We start from the raw sequence: 21,217 nt of genomic DNA, 5'->3' as shown, positions 1-21,217 counted from the left end.
AAACAGCAACATCCGTACATGCGAGTTCTTCGTACTACGGATTACGCTGCCCAACGAACGGGTTGTTTGGGACTGCTGTATACACGCCTGTAAAGTGAACCGGAGAACAGGTTCAAACCCACCAGAGAGCGGCAGAAAAGGAGAAGAGAACAGGTCAGACGCGTTACGGTTACGGGCTGTCGTCGGCTGCCCCCCCTCCATATGCCCGATTCCCCCTGGGTTACAGTTATTAGACGAGCGAGTGACACGTGCCAAGATATGCCCCATTCGTTGGACCGTGAAGATGATGCGCTCCACATTTTTGGTTTGCGTGTGTTGGACACAAGCGACGATGCGAACGCGGTCCCGTGTTTGTGGGTGCTTGCTTAATTGAGTAGCAAATTGACCACCCGACACGGAGAACACGTATCCCACACAGCAGGGCGGAGAAAGAGAAAGAGAGAGAGAGAGAGAGAGAGAGAGAGAGAGAAACTGCTGGACACTTGAGAAATGCACTGCACATCATGTGGTGATGATGACGATGCTGCTGATGAAGGTCAATGCTGGTCAGCTGTATCCCGTGCCCGGTGGGACACAATATCGATTTGTAACGCGGACGCGGACCACCGTCGTGTCGTCGTGACCTACGTTTGGGAGAATAATGAGCAACACATCATTATGCATTAGCACATCCGGTGGTGGAGTGCCGACGTGTTGGACGGCGAATTGACCCTTCTCATAAGCATCATTCCCCGTGCTACCAGCCATCCGTTCCACCGGTTGGGGGATCGTCTTACCGATCGTCCACCTGGATCAATCGTACCGCAGCGTTTTGGAGTGACGCGCAAGTTTACCCAACGCGCTCCCCCCACCAACCAACAATGAGCGGCCGTGTACGTGCGAAAACAAACAAACCTCTCCCCACTTGTTGTCATCACGCTTCCCTTTTTGTTGCTTTTCTCTCTTACTTTTTTGTAGTTTTGCAAGCTTCAGTTTTTTCTGTTCTGTATTTTCATTATACTTATAGCTGTTTTTGTTTGCCATTTTATTAGTGTTTTTCTTTTTCCTTATTAGTGTAAAATGCTAACAGTTATGTTGCGTGCGGGCGCACGCGTGTGCATGCTCGCGCAACTGACTCCACTTACGGTTACGCATGAGTGTGTTCTTCTCCTTTCTCCGTTTTTTTGTTTTGTTTTCTTCGGCGAGAGTTTTGTATTGTTTTGTTTGCTTAATTTGTTTCCTTTTTTGTTTTTGTTTAACATACATAATGCCATACAATGCATTCGCGCGCCCCACGCCCATTCTTCTGCTGCAAACGTAACACATCTATATGCGCACGACATCACCACGCGGCGGCGGCGTCGGAGGCGCGATCGTCGTGCGGTGGTCACTAAGGTCACGGACACACGCCTTCTCTCTCTCTCTCTTTCTATGCAGAGACACCACACGTTCTTAACTACTTTTTGTGTTTATGTGTGTGTGAGTGTTGTGTGTTTGATGCTTCTTCTTCTTTTTCTTCTTCTTCCTCTACGCACATATCTTATCAAACACGCATTAGATATTAACCTTTGTTTTGCATTTTTATTTGCCTTTGCACAACTTTGATTTTTGTTTCTTACTTCCGACACATACATATACTACTACTATAGCCCTGCTTTATTATTATGCTTTGCTTGCTTTCCTCTTCAATTAGGGATATAAAATGCCATCCCCTCTCCTTTCCCCCTCCAAGCATCTCCGATGCACTTTTGCCTATGATCGTATGCATCGTCTCTTGCAGTACTACTTCCGCTTGCAGGGGCTTTATCATTCAGGTAAACCCCCTCCTAACTATGTGTGTGTGTGTAGCTGTGTTTGTGTGAATAATAAGGAAACCTCTCCCCCTCTCCCTTCTAACTCTTACGTATCTACTGGAATTTGTGTAATTTTGTGTGTGTGTGTGTGTGTGTGTGTGTGTGTGTGTGTGTTTTTCTGTGTGTATCTCGCTTATGGATCTATCCTCATCTATTAGTGTTGGTGTGTAGGGTGTAGGGGCTTTCGAATTAGACAATGTGCGCCACCGACCCACCAACCCCCCCCCCCTTTGCTTTGCACAATTATTATTATTATTACTATTATTGTTACCACTTACTGTCTACTCTCATAAGTAACCACCACCCACCATCCCACCTCTAGCCCCCCTGCTGCAAAGGGGAGAGGTGGGAGGTTCAGGAGGGAAGGGTTTGTCCTCACACGATAGCAGCGCTTATTGGTTGGCATCAGCCCAAAAAGGTAGACGAGACAAAAGCGATGCGAGGAAGAACACAACGGCAACGACGACAACGACGACGACGACGACCACAACAAGGAAATTGTCGTGTGAAATGAAAAAAAAGGGAAGGAGTTCAAAGAGTGTGTGTGTGTGAGAGCGAGAGGGAAACGGAAGGATAAAAATAAACCTACACAAACAATATACATATTTATGCACATCCGAGAGAGTTGTTCGATAAAATAAATACACCGTCCGCGGTCACTACTGATGCACAGCCACACACACAGACGACGCAGCATGATATCACTGCGCTGACACTCTGCCAACCCCCATGGGGAAAGGGGGAGAATGGGAGGACACGTGTTTTTCTTTTACTGGAATCTATTATTGATCACCAAATGTGGGGTGAGGTGGGGGGTGAGGTGGACCGCTTGTTCCCAGCCACCAACCAATTCTTTGTGCCGCGTGTTGTATTTGCGCATGCAAATGAAGCTGCCTTTCTTCTACGCTAGATCCAACGCCTTCCTCTCTAATACTTCCTCCTCTCCTGATCCTTCTTTTCGGGCTCCTAGCAATCTCATTTGTGTGTGTGTGTATGTGTCTATGTGGCGCATCCTTAATATGTAATCTTTGCTTGGTTGGATTGTTGTGATAAAAGGCCGCCGCACGCCACCAAATATAATACCATTATAGATCTCCTCTCTCTCTCTCTCTCTCTCTCTCTCTCTCTCTCTCTCTCTCTCTCTGTCTCGTTCAAACCTGTCGACCGTTCTAATAATATCAAACGAAATTGCTTGCTTTTAGTGCACATTTTGTATTTGGTTTTGGTGCGAAAGGAATATGTTAAAGTGTGTGTGTGTGTGTACGTGAAAAAAGAAGAAAGGCGCGTCTAGTGTGTACTCTGGACAACGGAGATGTACTTATATATCGAAATAACTAAATAACAAATTGATCCTAACAAAGACGAAAAAAGATATGTTTATGTGTGTGTGTATCTAAAACTCTAAACTCGATCTACTAAATACGCAGCGCAAGTGGGCAAACCTTCCTTACTTTCTAGTGCCATCAACATCCTTTGAGAATGTGTGTTTGTGTGTGTGTGCGTGCGTACGATTCCTTCCGCTTTTTGATACTTCTACAACCTGCTTCAGCCCATTTGTGTTTAAATTATTGCAACCGGGAAGGGGAAAATCAATGCAGTAGTAGAGACAAGGGTAAGGGAAAGTTCACTTCCGGTATTGGTGTAAATTCACGTTGTGAGTTCTTTTCAGAAAATAAAAAAGGGGGAAATGACTGGAAAGAAGTTCGGGGCTAGCACCAATCACCAGTTCATTCACAATATCTCTCCCTCTTTCTATCTCTCTAACACTAAGTGTGTTTTGCTTGCCAAAAAACGCTCAATATGTTCCGTCCCGATCGCCTTATTCGTTTCAGCCTAAGATTATTTCCGTTTCTTGCTATTTCACACCACACAGACAGAGTATGTACAATTTCACGATCATGATTCACGCACTCACGCATATGTATTATCTGCTGAGAGAACCTACACGCAGTCTACACGCTTCAAGGAACGGGACAAGGAAGGAATTTCTTTTTTCTGTTCGATAAATTTAATTCGTAAAAAATAAACAAAAAATCATTCCATCCCATTCCGACTCGGGGGCTCCTTTTTGTTCCTCCTAACACAGCAATACTCGAATACTTCGGCCATTGTTTAAATCATTGTTCGACCCTCTTCGCTTCGAATCGTTTTAAGAACGTAAAGTACGTGAAGCGCACCATTTGTAGGCAATTTTCCAACACAATTTCCTGAAAAGGATTGGAATAGTAAAACAATCTAAAACATAACGTGCCACGGGGGGAGGGGGTAGAAACTGTGTGGTGGAAGAGGCAAAGGAGAGGGGGGGGGTCACCAGATTACCCTGTGTTTTTTGTGTATGTGTGTGTGTGTAGAAGCGCAGGAAATGGAAGTCTAGGATGCTCTGTTTAGTGTAATAGTGTCTGACCGTCTATCTGTTTGTGTGTGTGTGTCTGTGTGAGAGCGGGGCCACTTGGTGACTTAGACGCTCCTTCCCCCGTTTAGGTGCTACTGTGCTGTATCGATCGCCGATCGTACACTCCACCACCACCACCACCCGACGTTCCGTTCATCTGTCGGTGCTGCTGCTGCTGCTGCTGGGGGTGGCTAAAGTTGCTCGAAAGTCGCCCACTGCCCGACTGCTGCGACTCGTCGTCGTTCAGCGTCAACTTACTATTCCGCGCGGCCAGATCCTCCATCTGCTGCCACAGGGCATCCCGCTGGGCCAGCTTCTCCTGCTCCGTCTCCTGCTCCGCCTGGTACTTCCGGTGGCACTCGTCGAACAGCAGCTGGTTCATCTCCATGAACAGCTTGATCGCGTTGTAGATCAGCCCGTGGATCGTTTTGTTCCAGTGCGACTTGCTGTTGCTGTACAGGGCGGGGAACATGATCGGCATGATCACCTTCGAGTTTTCCGATATCAGCGACATGATGTAGTCATTGTTCCAGTAGTACAGTGCCCGCTCGGCCACCTGAAAGTGCGGGCTCGACACGCACTTGGCGATCTGGCGGAACAGGGGTTCCATCACCTTCTGGAATTCGGCCGGCTCGATCACGTCCAGTATCTCCTCGAGCTCGTTCAGAAACATCACCTCCTTCGGGCTATGCGTTTTCGGCCAAAACTTGAGCAAACACTTGATGACGGGCTGCGTCAGGCTGGCGTCCTTCTCGAGAAACTGCACCACACAGTACGCCAGCTGCGGATGGTACACGGACAGGCTCTTGACCTTGTGCAGCGGCAGCAGCACCTTGAGCAGGAACTGCTTGTGCTCCTCCTTCAGGGGGAGCGCGAACCCGTTGATGATGCTGCCCAGTATCTCGAGCAGCTCGGCAATGCCGTTGTGGTGCTCCGTCTCGTAGATGAACTTGTAGAAGATGTTGTTGATCTGCTTGCGGATGAAGGCGCGCAGCCCGAGAAACTTGCCGTACACCCGGTGCAGCACCGTCTTGAGGAAGTCGCGCTCGCGCGGATCCTCCGAATCGAACAGCTCGAGCAGGTTCAGGATGAAGCTGTGGTCGATGTACCGCTTCGCCACGTTCGGCTGGAAGTCGGGCGACTCGAGAAACCGCAGAAACAGCTCGTACACGAACTGCAGATGCGGCCAGGACACCTCGAGCGTCGGCTCGTCCTCCTCCGGATCGAACTCGGCCCCGTTCGGGTTGGAGGACGGGGGCAGCGTGCGGAACAGGTTGGTCGCCACCATGTTGAACGCTTCCGGGTAGATCGGCTCGGTAATCACGTTGCTCTGGTTGTTCAGATGCTCGACGATTTCCTGCAGTGCGCACCGCTTGATCTCCTTGTACTTCAGATCGTTCAGCGGTTCGGAGAAGTCGAACAGGACGCAGCACTGGCGCAGCTTCTGGATGAACAGCTCCTCCCGCTCGGCCGGATCGGCGTCCTTCAGCGGGGGCAGCGTTTCGATCTCGTAAAACTTCGGTATGATGTAGCGACCGCTGCCGGTGCCGCTCGTCGCACTGCTGCTGCTCGGCCGCTTCTCCAGGCTGCCGCCCGTTGGTGGACCCTGTGACTGCTGCTGCTGCTTGCCATTCTGTCCGTTGCCGTTGCTAATACTATTGTTGTTGTTGTTGTTGTTGTTATTGGTGCTGTTGCTTTGTGCCGTTGCCGTCGCAGCCGCTGAGGTGATATTAGAATTTAGGTTGTTATTATTAATCGAATTGCCAATCGTATTGCTACCGTTTGCCGCTGCCGTACCGCCGTTGCCGGAGTTGATGATACTGCTGCTGCTGTTGTTGTTGTTGTTGTTATTGTTCGCGCTACTGTTGATGGGTGCTCCGATGCCCCCGTTTGGGCCGGTCGCTTGCCCGGTGGTTGCACCACCACCACCCATCCCAACCGGCTGCGTACCTGCTGGCGCTGGTCGATCTGATCCGGTTCCCGCCGCTGACAGTCCCGTTCCACTTGCTGCCTTGACGACAACATTATTGCTGCTGGCCCCATTCTCATCGTTCAGTGTCATCTTGAAGCCGCTCCACCACCGCCGCTGCCGCACACTTTGATCTGCTTCTCCTCGCCCTCGTTAAGAGATTACCTCAGCACGCTCGTGTTTTTCTTTTTGCTTCTTCTCCACCGCACCACACCACTCGCGCTTCCGGATGTGTGCTCGGGGGTTGCTTTAACTAGAGAGAGAGAGAGAGAAAGAGAGAGGGAGAAGGAGAAGAGAGACAGGTTCGGGTGCGGTGAACTATTATGATTGATGCTGCGGTAACGGATATATACAGCACCGGAGCAGCAACGCGAACGGAATGAAGCACGAAAACGTCGACGAAAAACGTATGCGCGCCTACTGTGCAGCTGACTTGTTTGTTCGACTTTCGTGACCGTCATTTGTCCGTCTCCGGCATGCTGCTGCTGCTGCCGCTGCTGCTGGTGCTATCAATCCCCGCCTGGGCTTGGGGGAAGCTAAACTATACACACCCGCTAGTCTCACCGCTTTGACGACGACAGCGACGACGACGACGGCACACTTGCGCCGACACTTTGCATCCGACTACACTCCGACACACACTGTGCGGAACCGTGAACCGTCACGACCGACGACGACACAGCACACACACGGCCACCGCACCGCACCGGAATTCTTTTGTCGATGGTGATGAAGCGCACCACACATCCAATCGATTGGGACACCGATAGTTTGTAGATGACGATGATTCGGACCGTGCTGCTGCTGCTGCTGCTGCTGCTGCTGATGATGATGATGGTCGTCAATACATTTGCACAAATCTTCCCCTACGCGTTCTCGCTCTCACTCTCTCTCTCTCACTCACTTGCTTTTTCTTTCTCGTTTTCTCCCGCACGATTCGCACTACTTTTCTTCCCACGATCCACTGCCCGTGATAGCACACACCGCTACCGCACACGTACTGCTGTGCCCGTCTTCCCTCTTCCACGATAGAAACTACACCACTGCTACTGCTTTTTTACACCGATAATTTGGAATTCGTGCTCAAATGCAAAAAAAAACACACACAGGCGGCGGTGTGAAATTACTCACACCCACTTGAACGATACACGACGGTAGGGCAGAGCGACCGAGCTGGGTGTGTGCCTACTAACCCCTTATGTTAGGCAGCCCACTCCTCCAGCAGCTTTCGACGACGATCGACGATTTGTGCTAGGCACGGATTGAAACCTTCCGGAACCGGAGACGAACCGGACACACGCACACACGACCGGACGAAGCGAAACACTAAACACTGCAACGGGGAAAGGCAGAGGAACACGGCGAGTATGTGTGTGCAACACTTTCAAACAGGGGAACTCGGAAACTGGGACGGACGACACCGCTGGTCGGTTTTGTGTTCTGGCGGACGGCGGTCGTCCGGTTCACTTCACCACTTCAAAACGCGGTGCGGTGCTTTGTGTGTGTGTGTGCGCGCGGTCGGGAAAATCAGAAGGGAAAAGAGAAGTGGATCAACTAGATGCAGGATTTCGTTTTCTTTTCTTTCTGGCGTTTACAAAACGAGAGCACACAGTCGAGCGAAAAGAAAACACTCCACAAAAGTGACAGCACCGATCGGGTCCCCGCCGCTGACAGCTCGACGTGCGCTCGGACCGGCGTGTTTAGGCGGGTGGGTTGAGGGCTTGGAAGCGTGATAACCGTTGCGCAATTTCAAAATATCCGTTTTATTAGACTTTTTTTCGATTGACTTATTCAATGGATTTCCTTCTCCATGCTCAGTTCAAGTTTCCCCCCTACTTTTAACAAGGGTTTTCCCCTTTCCATCCGACTGGTGCTTTTGCATGTGCAGATTCAGCTCGCGGTTGCGAATGTACGATGCCGGGCAGAGCTTGCACTTGTACGGGCGTTCCATCGTGTGCGCTGCCATCTCGTGCCGTTTCCGGTCGGAAAAGTGTATGAAGGTGCGCGAGCAGAACGTACACTCGTAGGGGCGTTCGCCCGTGTGGACGCGCTGGTGAATTTTTAGCTTCTCCACCACGGCAAACTTTTTCGAGCACAGTTTACACTCAAACAGCAGCTCGGTGGCGTGGAGAGCTCGCCGGTGCCGCTTCAGCAGCCCCTTGTTGACGAACGCACACCCGCACACGTCGCACTTGTGGTCCTTCCGGTCGGTGTGCGTCTTCTGGTGGGCGACCAGTCTCGCCCGCAGCACGAACGATTTGCCGCACTCGGCACACTCGAAGCTGGGCGGCGTGGCGCTGTGCTCCTGCTCCACGTGGATCTTCAGCTGCACCCACCGGTCGAAGGTGCTGGCGCACTGTTTGCACTTATACTCGCGCGGCACGAACCGTTTCACCCGATGCCAGTACAGTTTCGCCAGCGTTTGGAATGGTTTGCAGCAGGTGGGACACACGTTCGTGTCCTGCTGGCGCTCGTTTTGGTTTTCCCGCCGCTGCCCGTAGTGCTCGGCCTGGGCGTGCTCCAGCAGGGCCGCTTCGCTCGTGAACGTCTCCGGACACTTGGGAAAGCAGCAGTGGTACCAGACGAGATGGCCGACCTTTCGCAGCCCTTTCGCTTCCACCGACCGGTGCAACTGTAGCGCTTCCTTCACGCGTGGATCCGATACGGCTGCCTCGGGTGGACCCGGTTCCGCGTCTGCTTCCTCCGGCGCATCGTGCTCCTCCCCTGTGCGGTCTGCATTAGCCGCTGCATCAACGATCAGCCGCGACAGGTGGTTCGGGGCCGAATGCATGTGCCGCGCTAGGCAGAACTTCTTCGAAAACAGCAGCCCACAGAGTTTGCAGAGGTACAGTGTCTTTTGCTTGGAGCGACTCATCGACCGGTGCACCGCGAAGCCCCGCTCGAGCTCAAACACGGCGTAACAGATCTCGCACTGGTGGCCGTACGTGCGGGCACAAAAGTTGAGCGGCAAATAGTGCTCCTGCTCGGCGTGCTGCTGCAGCTCGGAAGTCGTATCGAAGAACCTGCCACACCCGCAGCAATACTCGCCAGCCACGACCAGGACGCTGTAGTTGTTGTACTCCTTCCTCCGCCGGATGAACCGTTCGTCCGGCATGGGAATGCAGGTGACCGCTTTCGGCCGGTAGCTAATCTTTTCCACCACCAGCTTCCGCAGCTCATCCGCCACGGCCGGCTGGTCGAGCTCGACAAATCCTTCCGCTGTGTCGAGCTCGATGCCGGCCTGCTCAAACTTGTAGTTCTCCAGCTCGCGGTGCCGTTCGTTGTGGCGCTGGTGGTTCCGCAAGCTTTCCTTGTTCAGAAACGAAACGTCACACACCGTGCACAGGAACAGCTGCCGGGTGGTGAAGAAGCAGATATGCTTCACGAGATTCAGCGTGTTTTGAAACTCCGCCCGGCATAGCTCGCACGAATGCTCATCAACGTGCTGCGACGGATCTTCGGGCGGATGGGCCAGATTGCTGTGCTCAATCAGCAGCGCCTTGGACATGCAGGTGTAGGAGCACCCGCAACAGCGCAATCCGCGCAACCGAATGTACTTGAACGTTTCGAACACGAGCTGCTCCGCGATCTGCACATCCTGCACGTTCAGTTCCTTCTCGCTCAGCTGGCAGTAAAGCTCTTCGTTCGACAGCACCTCTTCGAACAGTGCTTTGTAGCGATGCATCACACGTGGATCGGTTGCGTTCTGTAGGCGGTCCTCCGCGTGCAGCTCTTGCTGTTCGTCCGTGTCCGTGCCTTCCTGCAGGTAACACTCCTCATACTGACTATCTTCCTCCAGCCCTTCCTCCTCGTCCCCGTCCTCCTCTTTTAGGGCTTCGATCGTAAGTGCATCATCATTTTTCGTTCCGCTTGCCTGCACATCCACCTCCTCAACCATGCCACCACATTCGAGCAGGTGGTTAAACAGCTTCCGCTTCACGTTGTAGAACCGATTACAGCGCAAACACACGTACATCTTGTTCAGCTTAAACTCATCGATGTGGCGCTCGAGCTGCTGATCGGTGGAGAATTTGTAGAAACAAATCGGACAGTAGTCGCCGTGGTCGGTCATCTCGACCGAGTGGACCGTTTCCGAGTGTTGCAGCAGCTCTTTGCGTGATCGTGCGACAAAGCTGCACCCGCAGCACCGTTCCCCGGTGACCTCCACCATCCGATACTGCTCGTGCAGCACGTCGGCCACGATCGTGGCCTCATTTGGCATTTGGAACTGACGCGTCACCTTACCACCGTCCACTCGGACCTCTTCGTGCTCTTCCTCGTCGGAGCAGCATGCATCAATCTCAATGTCTGCGGCTTCTTCCTTTGCTGGTGGTTGCTGCTCTTCCTCCTGTTCCTCCAGATATTCGATGCAATATTCGCTCTCGTCAATGCCATCTACGACAAGCGGGTCCGGATCGTCCTGCTCGGTACAGTTGGCATTTTCCGCGTTCTCTTCCTCTTCCGCACTGTCGCATTCGACATCTTGCTGTGCCATACATTCTGATCCGCGGATTTCCTTCTGTATCGAGTAGGCCGCCTGAATTTTGGTCCAACAACCACCGCAAATGCTCTTCTGGACATTGTTAACCTAAAAAGGCAAAGGTCGATTTAAACAAAGCTTAGGAATGTGAATAAAAACGTGCCGCTTTACCTTGATGGAGGCCACCTGTTCGACAACGGTGGCAATGGTGAGGGAGCTGCCCGATTCTACAACCGTGGAAAGTTCAAGCAAATCGCCCTTCGGATGTTTGGAGCAGATGCAGCATTTCTGCTCACCCAACGTTGGCGTGAATTCCGTTTCTTCTTTCTCCACGTTGGACACTTTTCGTCGCTTCGACGGTCTTCGCAGCATGGTGGATGTTTGGGGTATTTAACCCGTGTAAAAATAAAGAAAATTGCTCGCGCGTTGTAAATCCAAGTTTGTGCCGGATGAAAAGATGTAAACAAACAATCCTTTGCGAGGGGATCTCTGATTGACAAGGTTAAGAAATATTTGTCAGCAACGGTAAAATTAAAATGATTTCCACGACGTCCTAAGCCGCAACCGGATTGTTATTGATAAAAAAAGATATTTTTTTCATTTATTTCGAGTTTAAGTTTATTAAAACAAATACTTTGAGCAAATATATTCTAATGGAAAAAGAAAAAAACAATTTGTCATCCAAGCGACAACTGCACACCATACACTATACACCTTGGCCACGAACTGTCAAAGTACCGTTGGATAGTCGGCCATTTTTGCTAGCAGTTTTGCGCTTAATTTGAACGTAACGAACGCTTCCATCGGCAACAGGTAAAGATTTTTCGGGAGCTGTGAATTGTAGAGCCAAAACTAAATCGCATTTTTTGTCTTCGCTCGCATTGTTCGCTTCGACCCTGTACCCTGAATCTCCCGAAGGAAAGACAACAACGAGAATGGCACAATTCAAGCATCTGAACGAACTAAACACTTTCCTGACCATGGACGGGGAGAATGCCAAAGGACCCGTGCCGCGATGGCAACGCAAGCTGAACCTCTCCGGCGCTTCGACAAGCTTCAACAGCAGTGCCCTAGCGAACACCTCCGCCCGCCAGACGCTCTCGGTTTCGATGACGGGCAATGCGAACAACACGCTCCAGCTGTCCACCACCGTCAACTCGCTCAAAACGCCACGAAAGAATGGCGGCAAGGGAACGGCATCATCGGCGTCGAAAAAGTCCTCCCAAACGCCGAGCAAGGGCCCGACGGCGTCCAGCAACAATAATGGCAACGCACAGAACCAGCCGGGCGGTGGCGATCGCTTCATTCCGAGCCGCACGGCCACGGATTTCGATCTCGGGCACTACATCGTAAAACAGGGCACTGCCAGCAACGAGGAGGGCGAGGGGGGAGGTAATCTGGAGAACGAGGAGGGAGCGGCGGGAGGAGGCTCCACCAGCAACATTCCGGTCAGTCCGAAGCAGAGCGAGCGCATGAAGAACCTGTCGGAGGCGATGCGGGGCTGTGATATTAGCAAGCAGCGATTGCTAGCCTTCCGGACGAAGGTGCCGGCCCCGCCCGAAGGGCACGTGAACCCGCTGAAGGCGATCTACTCCGTCAAGACGCCGATGTCGGCGAAGAGCGGCAGCCGGTACATTCCGAACGCGCCGGAACGGATACTGGACGCGCCGGAAATCATGAACGACTACTACCTGAACCTGATGGACTGGAGCACGGACAACGTGATAGCGGTGGCGCTCGGTGCGTCCGTGTACCTGTGGAATGCGGCCACCGGCACGATCGAGATGCTGTTCGAGAACGATGGCAACGATCACGCCTGTTCGCTGAGCTGGATCCACGAGGGGCACATACTGGCGGTGGGCACGAGCGCCGGCACGGTGGAGCTGTGGGACTGCGAGAACATGAAGCGGCTCCGGGTGATGAACGGACATTCGGCCAGGGTCGGCGTGCTGGCCTGGAACTCGTACGTGCTGTGCTCGGGCAGCCGGGACGGCACGATCGTGAACCATGACGTGCGGACGCGCCAGCACAACATCGGCGTCCTGCAGGGCCACACGCAGGAGGTGTGCGGGCTGAAGTGGTCGCCGGACGGGAAGTATCTGGCCAGCGGCGGCAATGACAACCTCGTGCACGTGTGGTCAGCGGCACACGGTGCACCGCACGCCACCGGAGAACCGCTGCACGTGTTCAACCAGCATCAGGCCGCCATCCGGGCGCTGGCCTGGTGTCCCTGGCAGCCGAACGTGCTAGCGAGCGGGGGCGGTACGGCCGATCGGACGATCAAGTTCTGGAACGTCGCGAACGGGCAGCTGATGAACTCGGTCGACACCAAGTCGCAGGTGTGCGGGTTGCTGTTTTCCAAGACGTACAAAGAGCTCATCTCCGCCCACGGGTACGTGAACAATCAGCTGTCGATCTGGAAGTACCCGTCGATGATGAAGCAGGTCGATCTGATGGGCCACACCGGGCGGGTGCTGCAGATTGCAATGTCCCCGGACGGTAGCACCGTGATGAGTGCGGGGGCCGATGAAACCCTGCGCCTGTGGAACTGTTTCGCGCCGGATCCGCTGCTGGCCAAGAAGGAAAAGTCGGCCGTCCGGGAGAAACCGAGCTTGCTAAAGCAAAGCCTACGGTAGGGATAAAGGATACCGGAGAGAGAGAGAGAGAGAGAGGGAGAAACGTGCTCAATTCCTGGCGAATGGAACCAACCCATCGATGGTTTCGATGGCAACGAGCGTCGAATTAGTGTGCCGTAGTTTAGAACAAACACAAACTGACTGAAAATTGCGTGTATTAGCGTAATGGATAATGGTAGATAATGTGCTCTTTGTATGCTTTTAACCATGTGTAATTTCTTTTTTTTTTTTTTTTTGACAATTGTAACCATCCTTAGCATGTGTTGTAGGCGATTCCATCGTTAATAAACTTGTGATGATTTTAATAAAAAAAACGAAGCAAAATGCTCTTTATTTCTCCTGCCATTCGTGAACCTTTTCCAGGTGCAGCCGCATCTCCCGCCGGCGCAAAAATCCCGCCCCACAAACCGTGCACGTGTGGGGCTTCTCGCCCGTGTGTGCCGACCGTTCGTGCCGCTTCCGATCGGTGCCGTGGGCGTACGCCTTGCTGCACCCCTCGTACCGACACGCAAACGGTCGCTCGCCCGTATGACTCCGCTCGTGTATATCGAGCGACTCCTTCGTCCGGAAGCGCTTCTGGCAGTGCGGACATTCGTACGCCTGCACCACCGAATGCACATTGCGATAGTGCCGTTGCATCAGCGGCTTGTCGCGAAACAGCATCCCGCAGCCCTCGACCGAGCAGGGATAGTTGCGGGACGGTTCGTGCACCCGGCGGTGTTTGTTCAGCGTGGCCCGATTTACAAACTGCTTCCCGCACACTTCGCACCCAAACTCTAGCTGCAGATTCAAATGTTCCCGTAGCTGGTGCTCCCGCAGCCCGGACGCTTTCATGAACACCCGGCCACACTGGCGGCACGTTTGCTTGGGCAGGGCAAGCTTATAGCTGCGGTGCTTCTGCACCTTTTCCTCACTGTCGAACGTTCGCCGGCAGATGGGACAGCAGTGCCGTTCCGGTATTGCCGTCCCATACCGTTCCTGCAGCTTGCATTCATTCTCCTTTCTTCTTCCGCCGTGCACGGTCCGGGCGTGGTCGAGCAGATCCCGTTCGTTCGCGTACTCCTCCTTGCAGCGTGCAAAGCAGCAGCAAAAGCAGTTTCCTGAAACGCCGTCCTGTTCGCCATCCTTTATGGTCGTTTCCATCTTTCCCTCTTGGCCATTGCAACCGGACTCTGCTGTTTGTAAGTGCTTCAGAAGTTGATTCTTTCGAGCGAAAAGCTTTTCGCACCTTCGACATTGGTAAATTTGCTTCGTATTTCTGCGCTCCTCCTCGTGCAGGATTTGCTCCTGGTGGGTGGGAAAGGTACGGCTACATACGATGCACCGGGGCAGCCCATCCGCTTCCGACTCGCTCATTTCCACGTGACATTCGGAGGTGTGCCGTTCGAGCGATTCTTCATAGACGCCACAGGCACAGCACCGTTCTGCGGTGAGACAGTACAGTCGATACTGTGGATAAACGCGTGTTTCTTTTATAAACTTTGTTTCCGGTAATGTTAGTGGTAAATTGGTCCTAGCTAATGAGGACGTTTTTTCCTGTAAATGTGGTTCTGTCTCATTTTGCTCCGGTCCAATCTCCACTCCATCATTAAGCGACGGTTCTAGCTGATGGCTGCCCTGTAGATGCACCATGAGCCGGTTCTGGCAGTTGAACGCATTGCGACAAACGCTGCACAGAAACACATCACTGTACAGATAGTACTGGTTGTGGCTTTCCAGTGCACTGGCCGTGGCAAACTTTTGGTAACACATCGGGCACGTGTAGCTACTATCGTCGGGGTAATAGTTTTGGGAGTGCGTTTCCTTTGCGTGCACCATCAGTGCATCGCGAGACGCAGCAATGTGTGGACAGCCGCAACACCGTTCGCCACGTAGCTCCAAGTACTCAAAGTGCTCAAATGCAATCCGAATGGCGATCAGGTCCGGCGGTGGCACAATGAACGTAAATTTGCCCTGTTCGATCGCTTCGACGTCCTCTTCAACCTCCGACAGTGCACGAACGGTTGGTTGTTTTTCGGGAAGCTCATTTTCACCACCAAGATCGTCGGATAGGGCGGTAAGTGTATCCCGGAGCAGCATAACGCTGCTATCGATTTCATCTTTAAATTCATCCAAATACTCCAAACTGTAGTCCTGCTCGGCGATGTTTTCTATCTGAATCGATCTGCAAGCAAAGTGTATTCTAATTTGAATGAACAGGAAAAGAGCGGAAGAACCAATAGGAAAATCATTACGTACTGCAAGTGCGTCGGCTCAGCCCTTTCGGCAGCTCGTATCTGTTGACGTAGTTGAAAGGCTTTCTCGAGCGCTTTTAAGCAAACGGAGCAGATGTACTTCGATCGTTCATCAGTGGGACTGATCTGGGGAAGGAATGGAAGTTAAGTTAGAGTCAACCTTTTGCCTACAATCGGAACCATGGCAACGGACAGCCGTACCGTTACATCCGCCAATTCGCTCATCATCTCGGCGATGCTTTTCGTGCTGATATCCGCTTCCTTCCCATTTCCCACGAGCGGCGAGAAAATGTGTACCGGTTTCTGGGCGCGGATCGCTTTATCACAAACTCGACACTGTGATGCAGCATCATGTTGAGTCATTTTCGGGACGAGCAGTAGCAAAAATACACGCTAATTCGTTCAATTAATTTCACTCCTGCCCGCCAGCGAAAACAGTAAACAAAAAGGTTCAACTCGATTGTCACACGGTTGATACAGGTTGTTTATGGATGGGCGAGGGAAGTTACAGCACCGCAGCTAGCAACCTTGGTCGATGTCGCCACCACGCGTTTGACAGCTCCCACAGAACGTTGTTCCAATTCCTCAGCACGTGCGAGCGGGAGTTGAATTTGTGCTTCGTTTGAGCAACGCGTAAAATTGTCCACTTTTCTGTACACTTTACCGTACATCCCGATCGGCAAATGCAAACATGGCGGTGAAGAGCAAAACCCAGAAATCGAACAGCTTCATCATGCTGGGGGGCAAGAAAGGAGGGCCGAAGAAGCAGCAGCAGCAGGAACCGGAAGAGGAGGATAGCGACATGCTGGACAGCGAGGCGGAGGAGGACGACGATGAAATGGAGCTCGAAGACGATGAGTCCATAGCCCCGGAAGATGACGATTCGGACGTGGACGAAGGGGAGGAGTCGGATGAGGCGCCGGCGCAGGTTCCGGCGAAGGGCAACAAACAGCAGGGAAAGGCCAACAACACTCCCACCAAGGCCAACAAAGCCGGCAAGGTTGCCCCGGCGAAGGCGTCTCCGAAGGTCGGCGGCTCACCCAATGACACACAGTCGAAGCAATCCATTTCGGATCGGCAGGCGCGAACTGTTTGCGTCAAGCACCTGAAGCCCACCAGCACCGATGAGCATGTGGTGGAGTTCTTCGCCGGCGTGGGCAAATGCAAGTTGGTGAGGCGTGTGCGCAGCAAGGGCCTGGCGATCGTGATGTTCGACAATGCGGGTCAGGTGGAGAAGGCGCTCCGTAAAAGCGGCGAAGCGTTGAACGGGCATCCGGTGGTGGTGGAACGATCCAAGTTTGGTTCAGCGAGCCTGGAAGCGTATAAGGCGAAGAAAAAGCTTCGCACGAAGGAAAGGCGGGAAGCGCGACGTCTGAAGGCGAAACAGCAACCGGCAGGCGTAAAGGACGGCGCAGGACAGCAGAAGAAGAAGCAGCAGCAGAGTAAACCAGCAGCAGCCACCGCCGCATCGCCAGTGAAGAAATCCCCCGCCGCATCGTCAGTGAAGAAATCCCCCGCCAAGAATCAGAAGCAGCGGCAGCAGAAGGGAAAAGCGGGCGGGGCGAAACCGAATGCCAACAAGCAACAGGCGCCGAAAGGCAAAAAGGAGAAGAAATAAAGCTTGTTTAAGTCGTCGATTTTGCCGATAAGACGAAATCAAATAAATTACGTGTATTTAGTTTTTCTTTTAATTTAAATTTACGACCCTGTATGTATACAACAAGATAAATGGTACATATATAGCATGGTAAGTATAGCCTATAGGTATGTCTCCTGTATATATATGTGTCTGTGTGTGTTGGTGTGCGCGCGCTACGCACTATTATTTACAGCGCTCCGTGCTCCATTGTATGTCACGTTTGTTAACTATTACGATAACTATCACACCCTTTTTCCATGTATTATCCGTAAAATATTATCCCAGTTATGGCTTGCGTAACGAATCCCGCGGGGAGGGCGGGTGACCTAAGTGGGGAGAAGCGCGGGAAGCGGGGGGAAACGGTGGCTGGGCCACCAAATCAGACCTGCAGAAACATCCGAGGGAAGCCCATGTTCGGCACCATGTTCATGTCCTGCTGGTAGACGCGCGGTCGGTCGATGAATACACGCCCGCGCAGCACCGCCAGGCTTCGCTCCGTCACATGGGGACACTCGCGCACCATAAGCGATTCCAGCTCCTTACAGCAAAAGGCAAGCGCTCTGCAAATGAAGGCAAAAGAGGGTGAACGTTAGAGCGAGGGTCACGCACGGCCGGTGGGTTTCAATGGCTGGCTGCCTGCCAACTTACAAAACACCCCGATCCGTAATAAGGTAACAACCGACTAGGTTAAGGTTTTTGATGAATTTTGAATGCTTCGCTATCGCAAACAGCAAATTGTCCGTGACCGCGGGCACGTTGGACAGGGAGAGCGTCTTCAGCATGCGGCAGCTGAGCAGAAACACCGAGATGCAGCGCTCGTTCAGCGCGGCACAGTGTGACACGTCCAGCTCCTGCAGTTTGGTGTGGTGCAGCGTCAGCGCCTCCATCGCCCCGATCGTGAGCCAGTGGCAGTGGGACAGCTTGAGCGTGGTCAGCTGCTTGCACCCGATGATGATCGGCTGCATCGAGCGGGGCGTGATGTTGAGACACTCGCTCAGATTGATCTTCGTCAGCCGGCGGTTGTGCTTGAGCAGCGGGCAGAGCACGCTGTCCTGCAGCCAGTTGCAGCGGGCCAGATTAACGACCCGCACGTTCCGGCAGTTGTCCGCCAGCACGGTGAGGGCCAGGTCGAGGTGGGGCGAGTTGTTCCCGGACAGGTTGATCTCCTGCAGCCGACGCAGCCCATTGTCGACGAAGGTTTTGGCCAGGTGCGAGCAGCACCGCAGGTTAAACAGGTCCTTCAGCGAGAGCAGCGGGAACAGCTTCACGTACAGCACGTCCTCCCAGACGATATCGAACAGGCTCAGCCCATCGTTATCGCTGTTGTCACTGTCCGCCATTGGTGCACATCCGTCGTCGCGACGGACTGGATCTTACACGGGCCCCTCGCTCTCTCTCTCTCTAGACGGAAATTGGTGGATGGTTGCTGCTTTCGGGGCGTATTTCCACTTCCGCCTGGGGCAGCATTTGCAATATGCGTTTCACACGGCGTTCACTGCACGATGGATTTGTTGGATATTTTTTATTGGTGTGTGATTTTGGGCACGTAATGTTTTGATATTGTTTTGCAGCCATATAAAACAACAGAGCGTTTTGACGTTCTGGAGGGGAAGAAAAAAAAACGCAAAACCATATAGTAACCTTGGTCGGGAGGTAATTTCGTTAATTGTGGTTGCTAGGAAGTTAAGAATTGGATGAAAATGTTACTCAAATGTTTCTAGTAAAATACAGAATAGGAAGAAATCATAAAAAATGCAAAAACGAGCATTTTCAAAACTTTACAATGGTGCGCAATTTCTTTCCCCGGATAAGCCGATGGCAGCGTTTACGGGATCTGTCACCTGACAACTGTCAGTGGGATTGTGGTTTTTTTTTCTCGTTGTCGTTTTCTTCTTTGCTCGGTCATATGACGTCTTGATCTTGTGACTGAAATTTTGTGTATTTGTTGCTGCTGCAAAACTCTGGTGGTGCCCCGTATCGCGCAAAAGTGAGTTGAAACGGATCGATTTTCCAGTGCAGTGGTGCGCCGTGTCCGTCCCCATCTGTAACGCCATTTACCGTATCCCGCAGGAAGGCCCCAACATGCGCTACACACTCGGTTACATCTTCTCGACGTCGTTCGTATCGGTCGCGACCGTACTGATACTGTACCATGTCCTCACGGGCAAAGGCGAGCGCGTCAGCGTCGGCTGGTTCCTGGAGGAAACCTCCCCGTACATGTGGGCCACCCTCGGCATCGGGTTCGCGGTCGCCCTGTCCGTCGTCGGTGCCGCCATGGGCATCCACACGACCGGCGTGAGCATCGTGGGCGGCGGTGTAAAGGCCCCGCGCATCAAGACGAAGAATCTGATCTCGGTTATCTTCTGCGAGGCGGTCGCCATCTACGGGCTGATCACGGCCATCGTGCTGTCCGGCATGCTGGACAGCTTCAAGTGGTCGACGATAGCGGCCAACGAGAACATCCGCAACAACAACTGGATGTCCGGTTATGTAATGTTCGGCGCTGGACTGGCCGTCGGACTGGTCAACCTGTTCTGCGGTATCGCAGTCGGTATTGTTGGATCCGGTGCGGCCCTGGCCGATGCCGCCAACTCGGCCCTGTTCGTGAAGATTCTGATCGTGGAGATCTTTGGTTCCGCCATCGGTCTGTTTGGCTTGATCGTCGGTATTTACATGACCTCCAAGGTGAAGATGGGTGACAAGGAGTAAGCAGTGTATATGTGGAGGGGGAGATAGAGAGAAAATGGGAAGGCAAACCACCCGACACACCCGTATGTTCAAACACAAAGCACAATTGCCACCTGTCTCGCTCCCCGCTCCCCAGAAAGCGAAAGATTATCAATGAAGTCCTAGAGAAATGGTACGTTGAAATAGAAATTGCGAACATCTTCAACGTACAGCATCATTAAAGAAAATCATCTCTTTTCTATTTCAGAATTCCAAAAGTATTCTACAACCAATTCAGCCACCTACTATCGGCCAAGAAGCAAAACAAAAGCGAGGACCCCTCATGGATGATTATGTGTTTATAAGATTATTGTTATTTAATTTGCTAGATCCAATCCTCGACGGGGGCTCCCCATTACCGTCACGAGGACAGAACTGTCTGTTTGGCCATTCCAAGTATATAAAGTATGATGCACCGTGGCTAGTGTCACCAGAGCTTCCCCAAAGCCGAATGATGTGGCGGCCGACGGGTTCCACAGACGGCGGCGACAACAATTTCTCCACCAATTTCCGTCACCACCTGTCGCCGTGCTGCTCTGCTCTGCCTGATAAGAAGAGGAGAAGGACGAGAACAACCGGAAATGGGAGGAATAGAAACCGATCATCACCACCTTCCCCCTCCTACCGCGCCAACAGTTGTTGTATTTTTCTTTCCCTTCTGTACATTGTTGTAAATGCCCGTCCGCGATGATGGCAAACTTTAGTTTCGTTTCGTTACCCTGCAATGCTTACTCTTTTACTCCCTTGTTCCTGCGCTGCCGGGCAAGGATTATCAGTGTGTATAAACAAAAAAGCAAAGAAAAAGTACTTGATGTATGTAAACATTATTCCACCCCAAACGTTCTCCCCCAACTTAATAAAGTAGCTTAATTGTGAGAATCGATCAAAGAATTATGCGATGTATCGAACGCAATGAGTATCAGAATAAAGTTCTCTCCCAAACCAAACGACGTTATCGTACATTTGAGCTTGACGAAACAAAACACATGAGAGAGTTCGAATCTTATCTGAACCAACCATGTGATATCGCTCGATTAATCGGAACATCTCTTCAAGTTTTTGCATTTTAATTGGCCTCGAAGAGAAAACTGTCATTAGTCATTTTTATCATTAGAAGAAGACAAGGAATGAACTTTCAAGAGGCGAAAGAACTCCGTTGGAGCTAAAGCCTTTATAAATTATTCCACCACCAACAACAACCACAAGGAATGAACTGATATTTGATCGAAAGAAATTTTATTTTATTGTGAATTTGAACAAAATTAAATTTGCTAGGCTGCATTTTTCTTCCTAAAAAATACATAAACA

At 52.0% G+C, this 21,217-nt stretch overlaps 5 protein-coding genes across 8 annotated transcripts; 2 read left to right on the top strand and 3 right to left on the bottom strand.

Moving 5' to 3' along the window:
• Positions 1-1,007: 1,007 nt before the first annotated feature.
• LOC120903456 (serine/threonine-protein phosphatase 2A 56 kDa regulatory subunit gamma isoform-like) lies at positions 1,008-6,872 on the bottom strand. 4 transcript variants are annotated; one of them, XM_040312895.1, is made up of 4 exons: positions 6,745-6,872; positions 6,004-6,446; positions 4,483-5,943; positions 1,008-4,039 (listed from the first exon to the last, which is right to left on the bottom strand). In XM_040312895.1, the coding sequence occupies exons 2-4, from the start codon at positions 6,284-6,286 to the stop codon at positions 3,945-3,947; spliced, it is 1,839 nt and encodes a 612-aa protein (XP_040168829.1). In that variant the 5' UTR covers positions 6,287-6,446; positions 6,745-6,872; the 3' UTR covers positions 1,008-3,944. The 4 variants fall into 4 exon arrangements, with proteins under 4 accessions (XP_040168829.1, XP_040168826.1, XP_040168828.1 ...); XM_040312892.1 differs by having other exon boundaries at positions 1,008-5,943; XM_040312894.1 differs by having other exon boundaries at positions 1,008-5,943; positions 6,022-6,446.
• A 1,065-nt stretch (positions 6,873-7,937) lies between these two features.
• On the bottom strand, positions 7,938-15,998 carry LOC120899671. Its single transcript, XM_040305770.1, has 7 exons — positions 15,745-15,998; positions 15,548-15,669; positions 13,641-15,473; positions 12,917-13,024; positions 12,525-12,715; positions 10,845-11,065; positions 7,938-10,781 (listed from the first exon to the last, which is right to left on the bottom strand). The coding sequence occupies exons 1-7, from the start codon at positions 15,904-15,906 to the stop codon at positions 8,013-8,015; spliced, it is 5,406 nt and encodes a 1,801-aa protein (XP_040161704.1). The 5' UTR covers positions 15,907-15,998; the 3' UTR covers positions 7,938-8,012.
• LOC120903457 (cell division cycle protein 20 homolog) lies at positions 11,383-13,622 on the top strand. Its single transcript, XM_040312896.1, has 2 exons — positions 11,383-11,486; positions 11,592-13,622. Exon 2 carries the CDS (start codon positions 11,609-11,611, stop codon positions 13,307-13,309), a length of 1,701 nt encoding a protein of 566 aa, XP_040168830.1. The 5' UTR covers positions 11,383-11,486; positions 11,592-11,608; the 3' UTR covers positions 13,310-13,622.
• Positions 15,999-17,164: 1,166 nt separating the features above from the next.
• On the bottom strand, positions 17,165-18,858 carry LOC120903465 (F-box/LRR-repeat protein 15). Its single transcript, XM_040312905.1, has 2 exons — positions 17,831-18,858; positions 17,165-17,742 (listed from the first exon to the last, which is right to left on the bottom strand). The coding sequence occupies exons 1-2, from the start codon at positions 18,520-18,522 to the stop codon at positions 17,562-17,564; spliced, it is 873 nt and encodes a 290-aa protein (XP_040168839.1). The 5' UTR covers positions 18,523-18,858; the 3' UTR covers positions 17,165-17,561.
• Positions 18,859-19,035: 177 nt separating this feature from the next.
• Positions 19,036-20,856, top strand: LOC120903467 (V-type proton ATPase 21 kDa proteolipid subunit-like). The gene is made up of 3 exons (XM_040312907.1): positions 19,036-19,169; positions 19,253-20,042; positions 20,118-20,856. The coding sequence occupies exon 2, from the start codon at positions 19,265-19,267 to the stop codon at positions 19,889-19,891; it is 627 nt and encodes a 208-aa protein (XP_040168841.1). The 5' UTR covers positions 19,036-19,169; positions 19,253-19,264; the 3' UTR covers positions 19,892-20,042; positions 20,118-20,856.
• Positions 20,857-21,217: the final 361 nt, after the last annotated feature.

Source organism: Anopheles arabiensis, chromosome 3 (assembly GCF_016920715.1).
Source record: "Anopheles arabiensis isolate DONGOLA chromosome 3, AaraD3, whole genome shotgun sequence".
NCBI lineage: Eukaryota > Metazoa > Arthropoda > Insecta > Diptera > Culicidae > Anopheles > Anopheles arabiensis.
This window is presented reverse-complemented; position numbering and strand designations above follow the sequence as displayed.

Bases quoted from the DNA above. Each gene is read 5' to 3' on its own strand.
- LOC120903465 (XM_040312905.1), bottom strand. From the start codon at position 18,522: ATGGCGGACAGTGACAACAGCGATAACGATGGGCTGAGCCTGTTCGAT. The intron at 17,743-17,830 runs GTAAGTTGGCAG...CTTCATTTGCAG, and splicing joins ATTACGGATCGGGGTGTTTT to AGCGCTTGCCTTTTGCTGTA.
- LOC120899671 (XM_040305770.1), bottom strand. From the start codon at position 15,906: ATGACTCAACATGATGCTGCATCACAGTGTCGAGTTTGTGATAAAGCG. The intron at 15,474-15,547 runs GTACGTAATGAT...CTTTGCTTGCAG, and splicing joins GCTGAGCCGACGCACTTGCA to ATCGATTCAGATAGAAAACA. The intron at 10,782-10,844 runs GTAAAGCGGCAC...TTGCCTTTTTAG, and splicing joins AACAGGTGGCCTCCATCAAG to GTTAACAATGTCCAGAAGAG.
- LOC120903457 (XM_040312896.1), top strand. From the start codon at position 11,609: ATGGCACAATTCAAGCATCTGAACGAACTAAACACTTTCCTGACCATG.
- LOC120903467 (XM_040312907.1), top strand. From the start codon at position 19,265: ATGCGCTACACACTCGGTTACATCTTCTCGACGTCGTTCGTATCGGTC.
- LOC120903456 (XM_040312892.1), bottom strand. From the start codon at position 6,286: ATGACACTGAACGATGAGAATGGGGCCAGCAGCAATAATGTTGTCGTC. The intron at 5,944-6,003 runs GTAGCAATACGA...ATATCACCTCAG, and splicing joins CGGTACGGCAGCGGCAAACG to CGGCTGCGACGGCAACGGCA.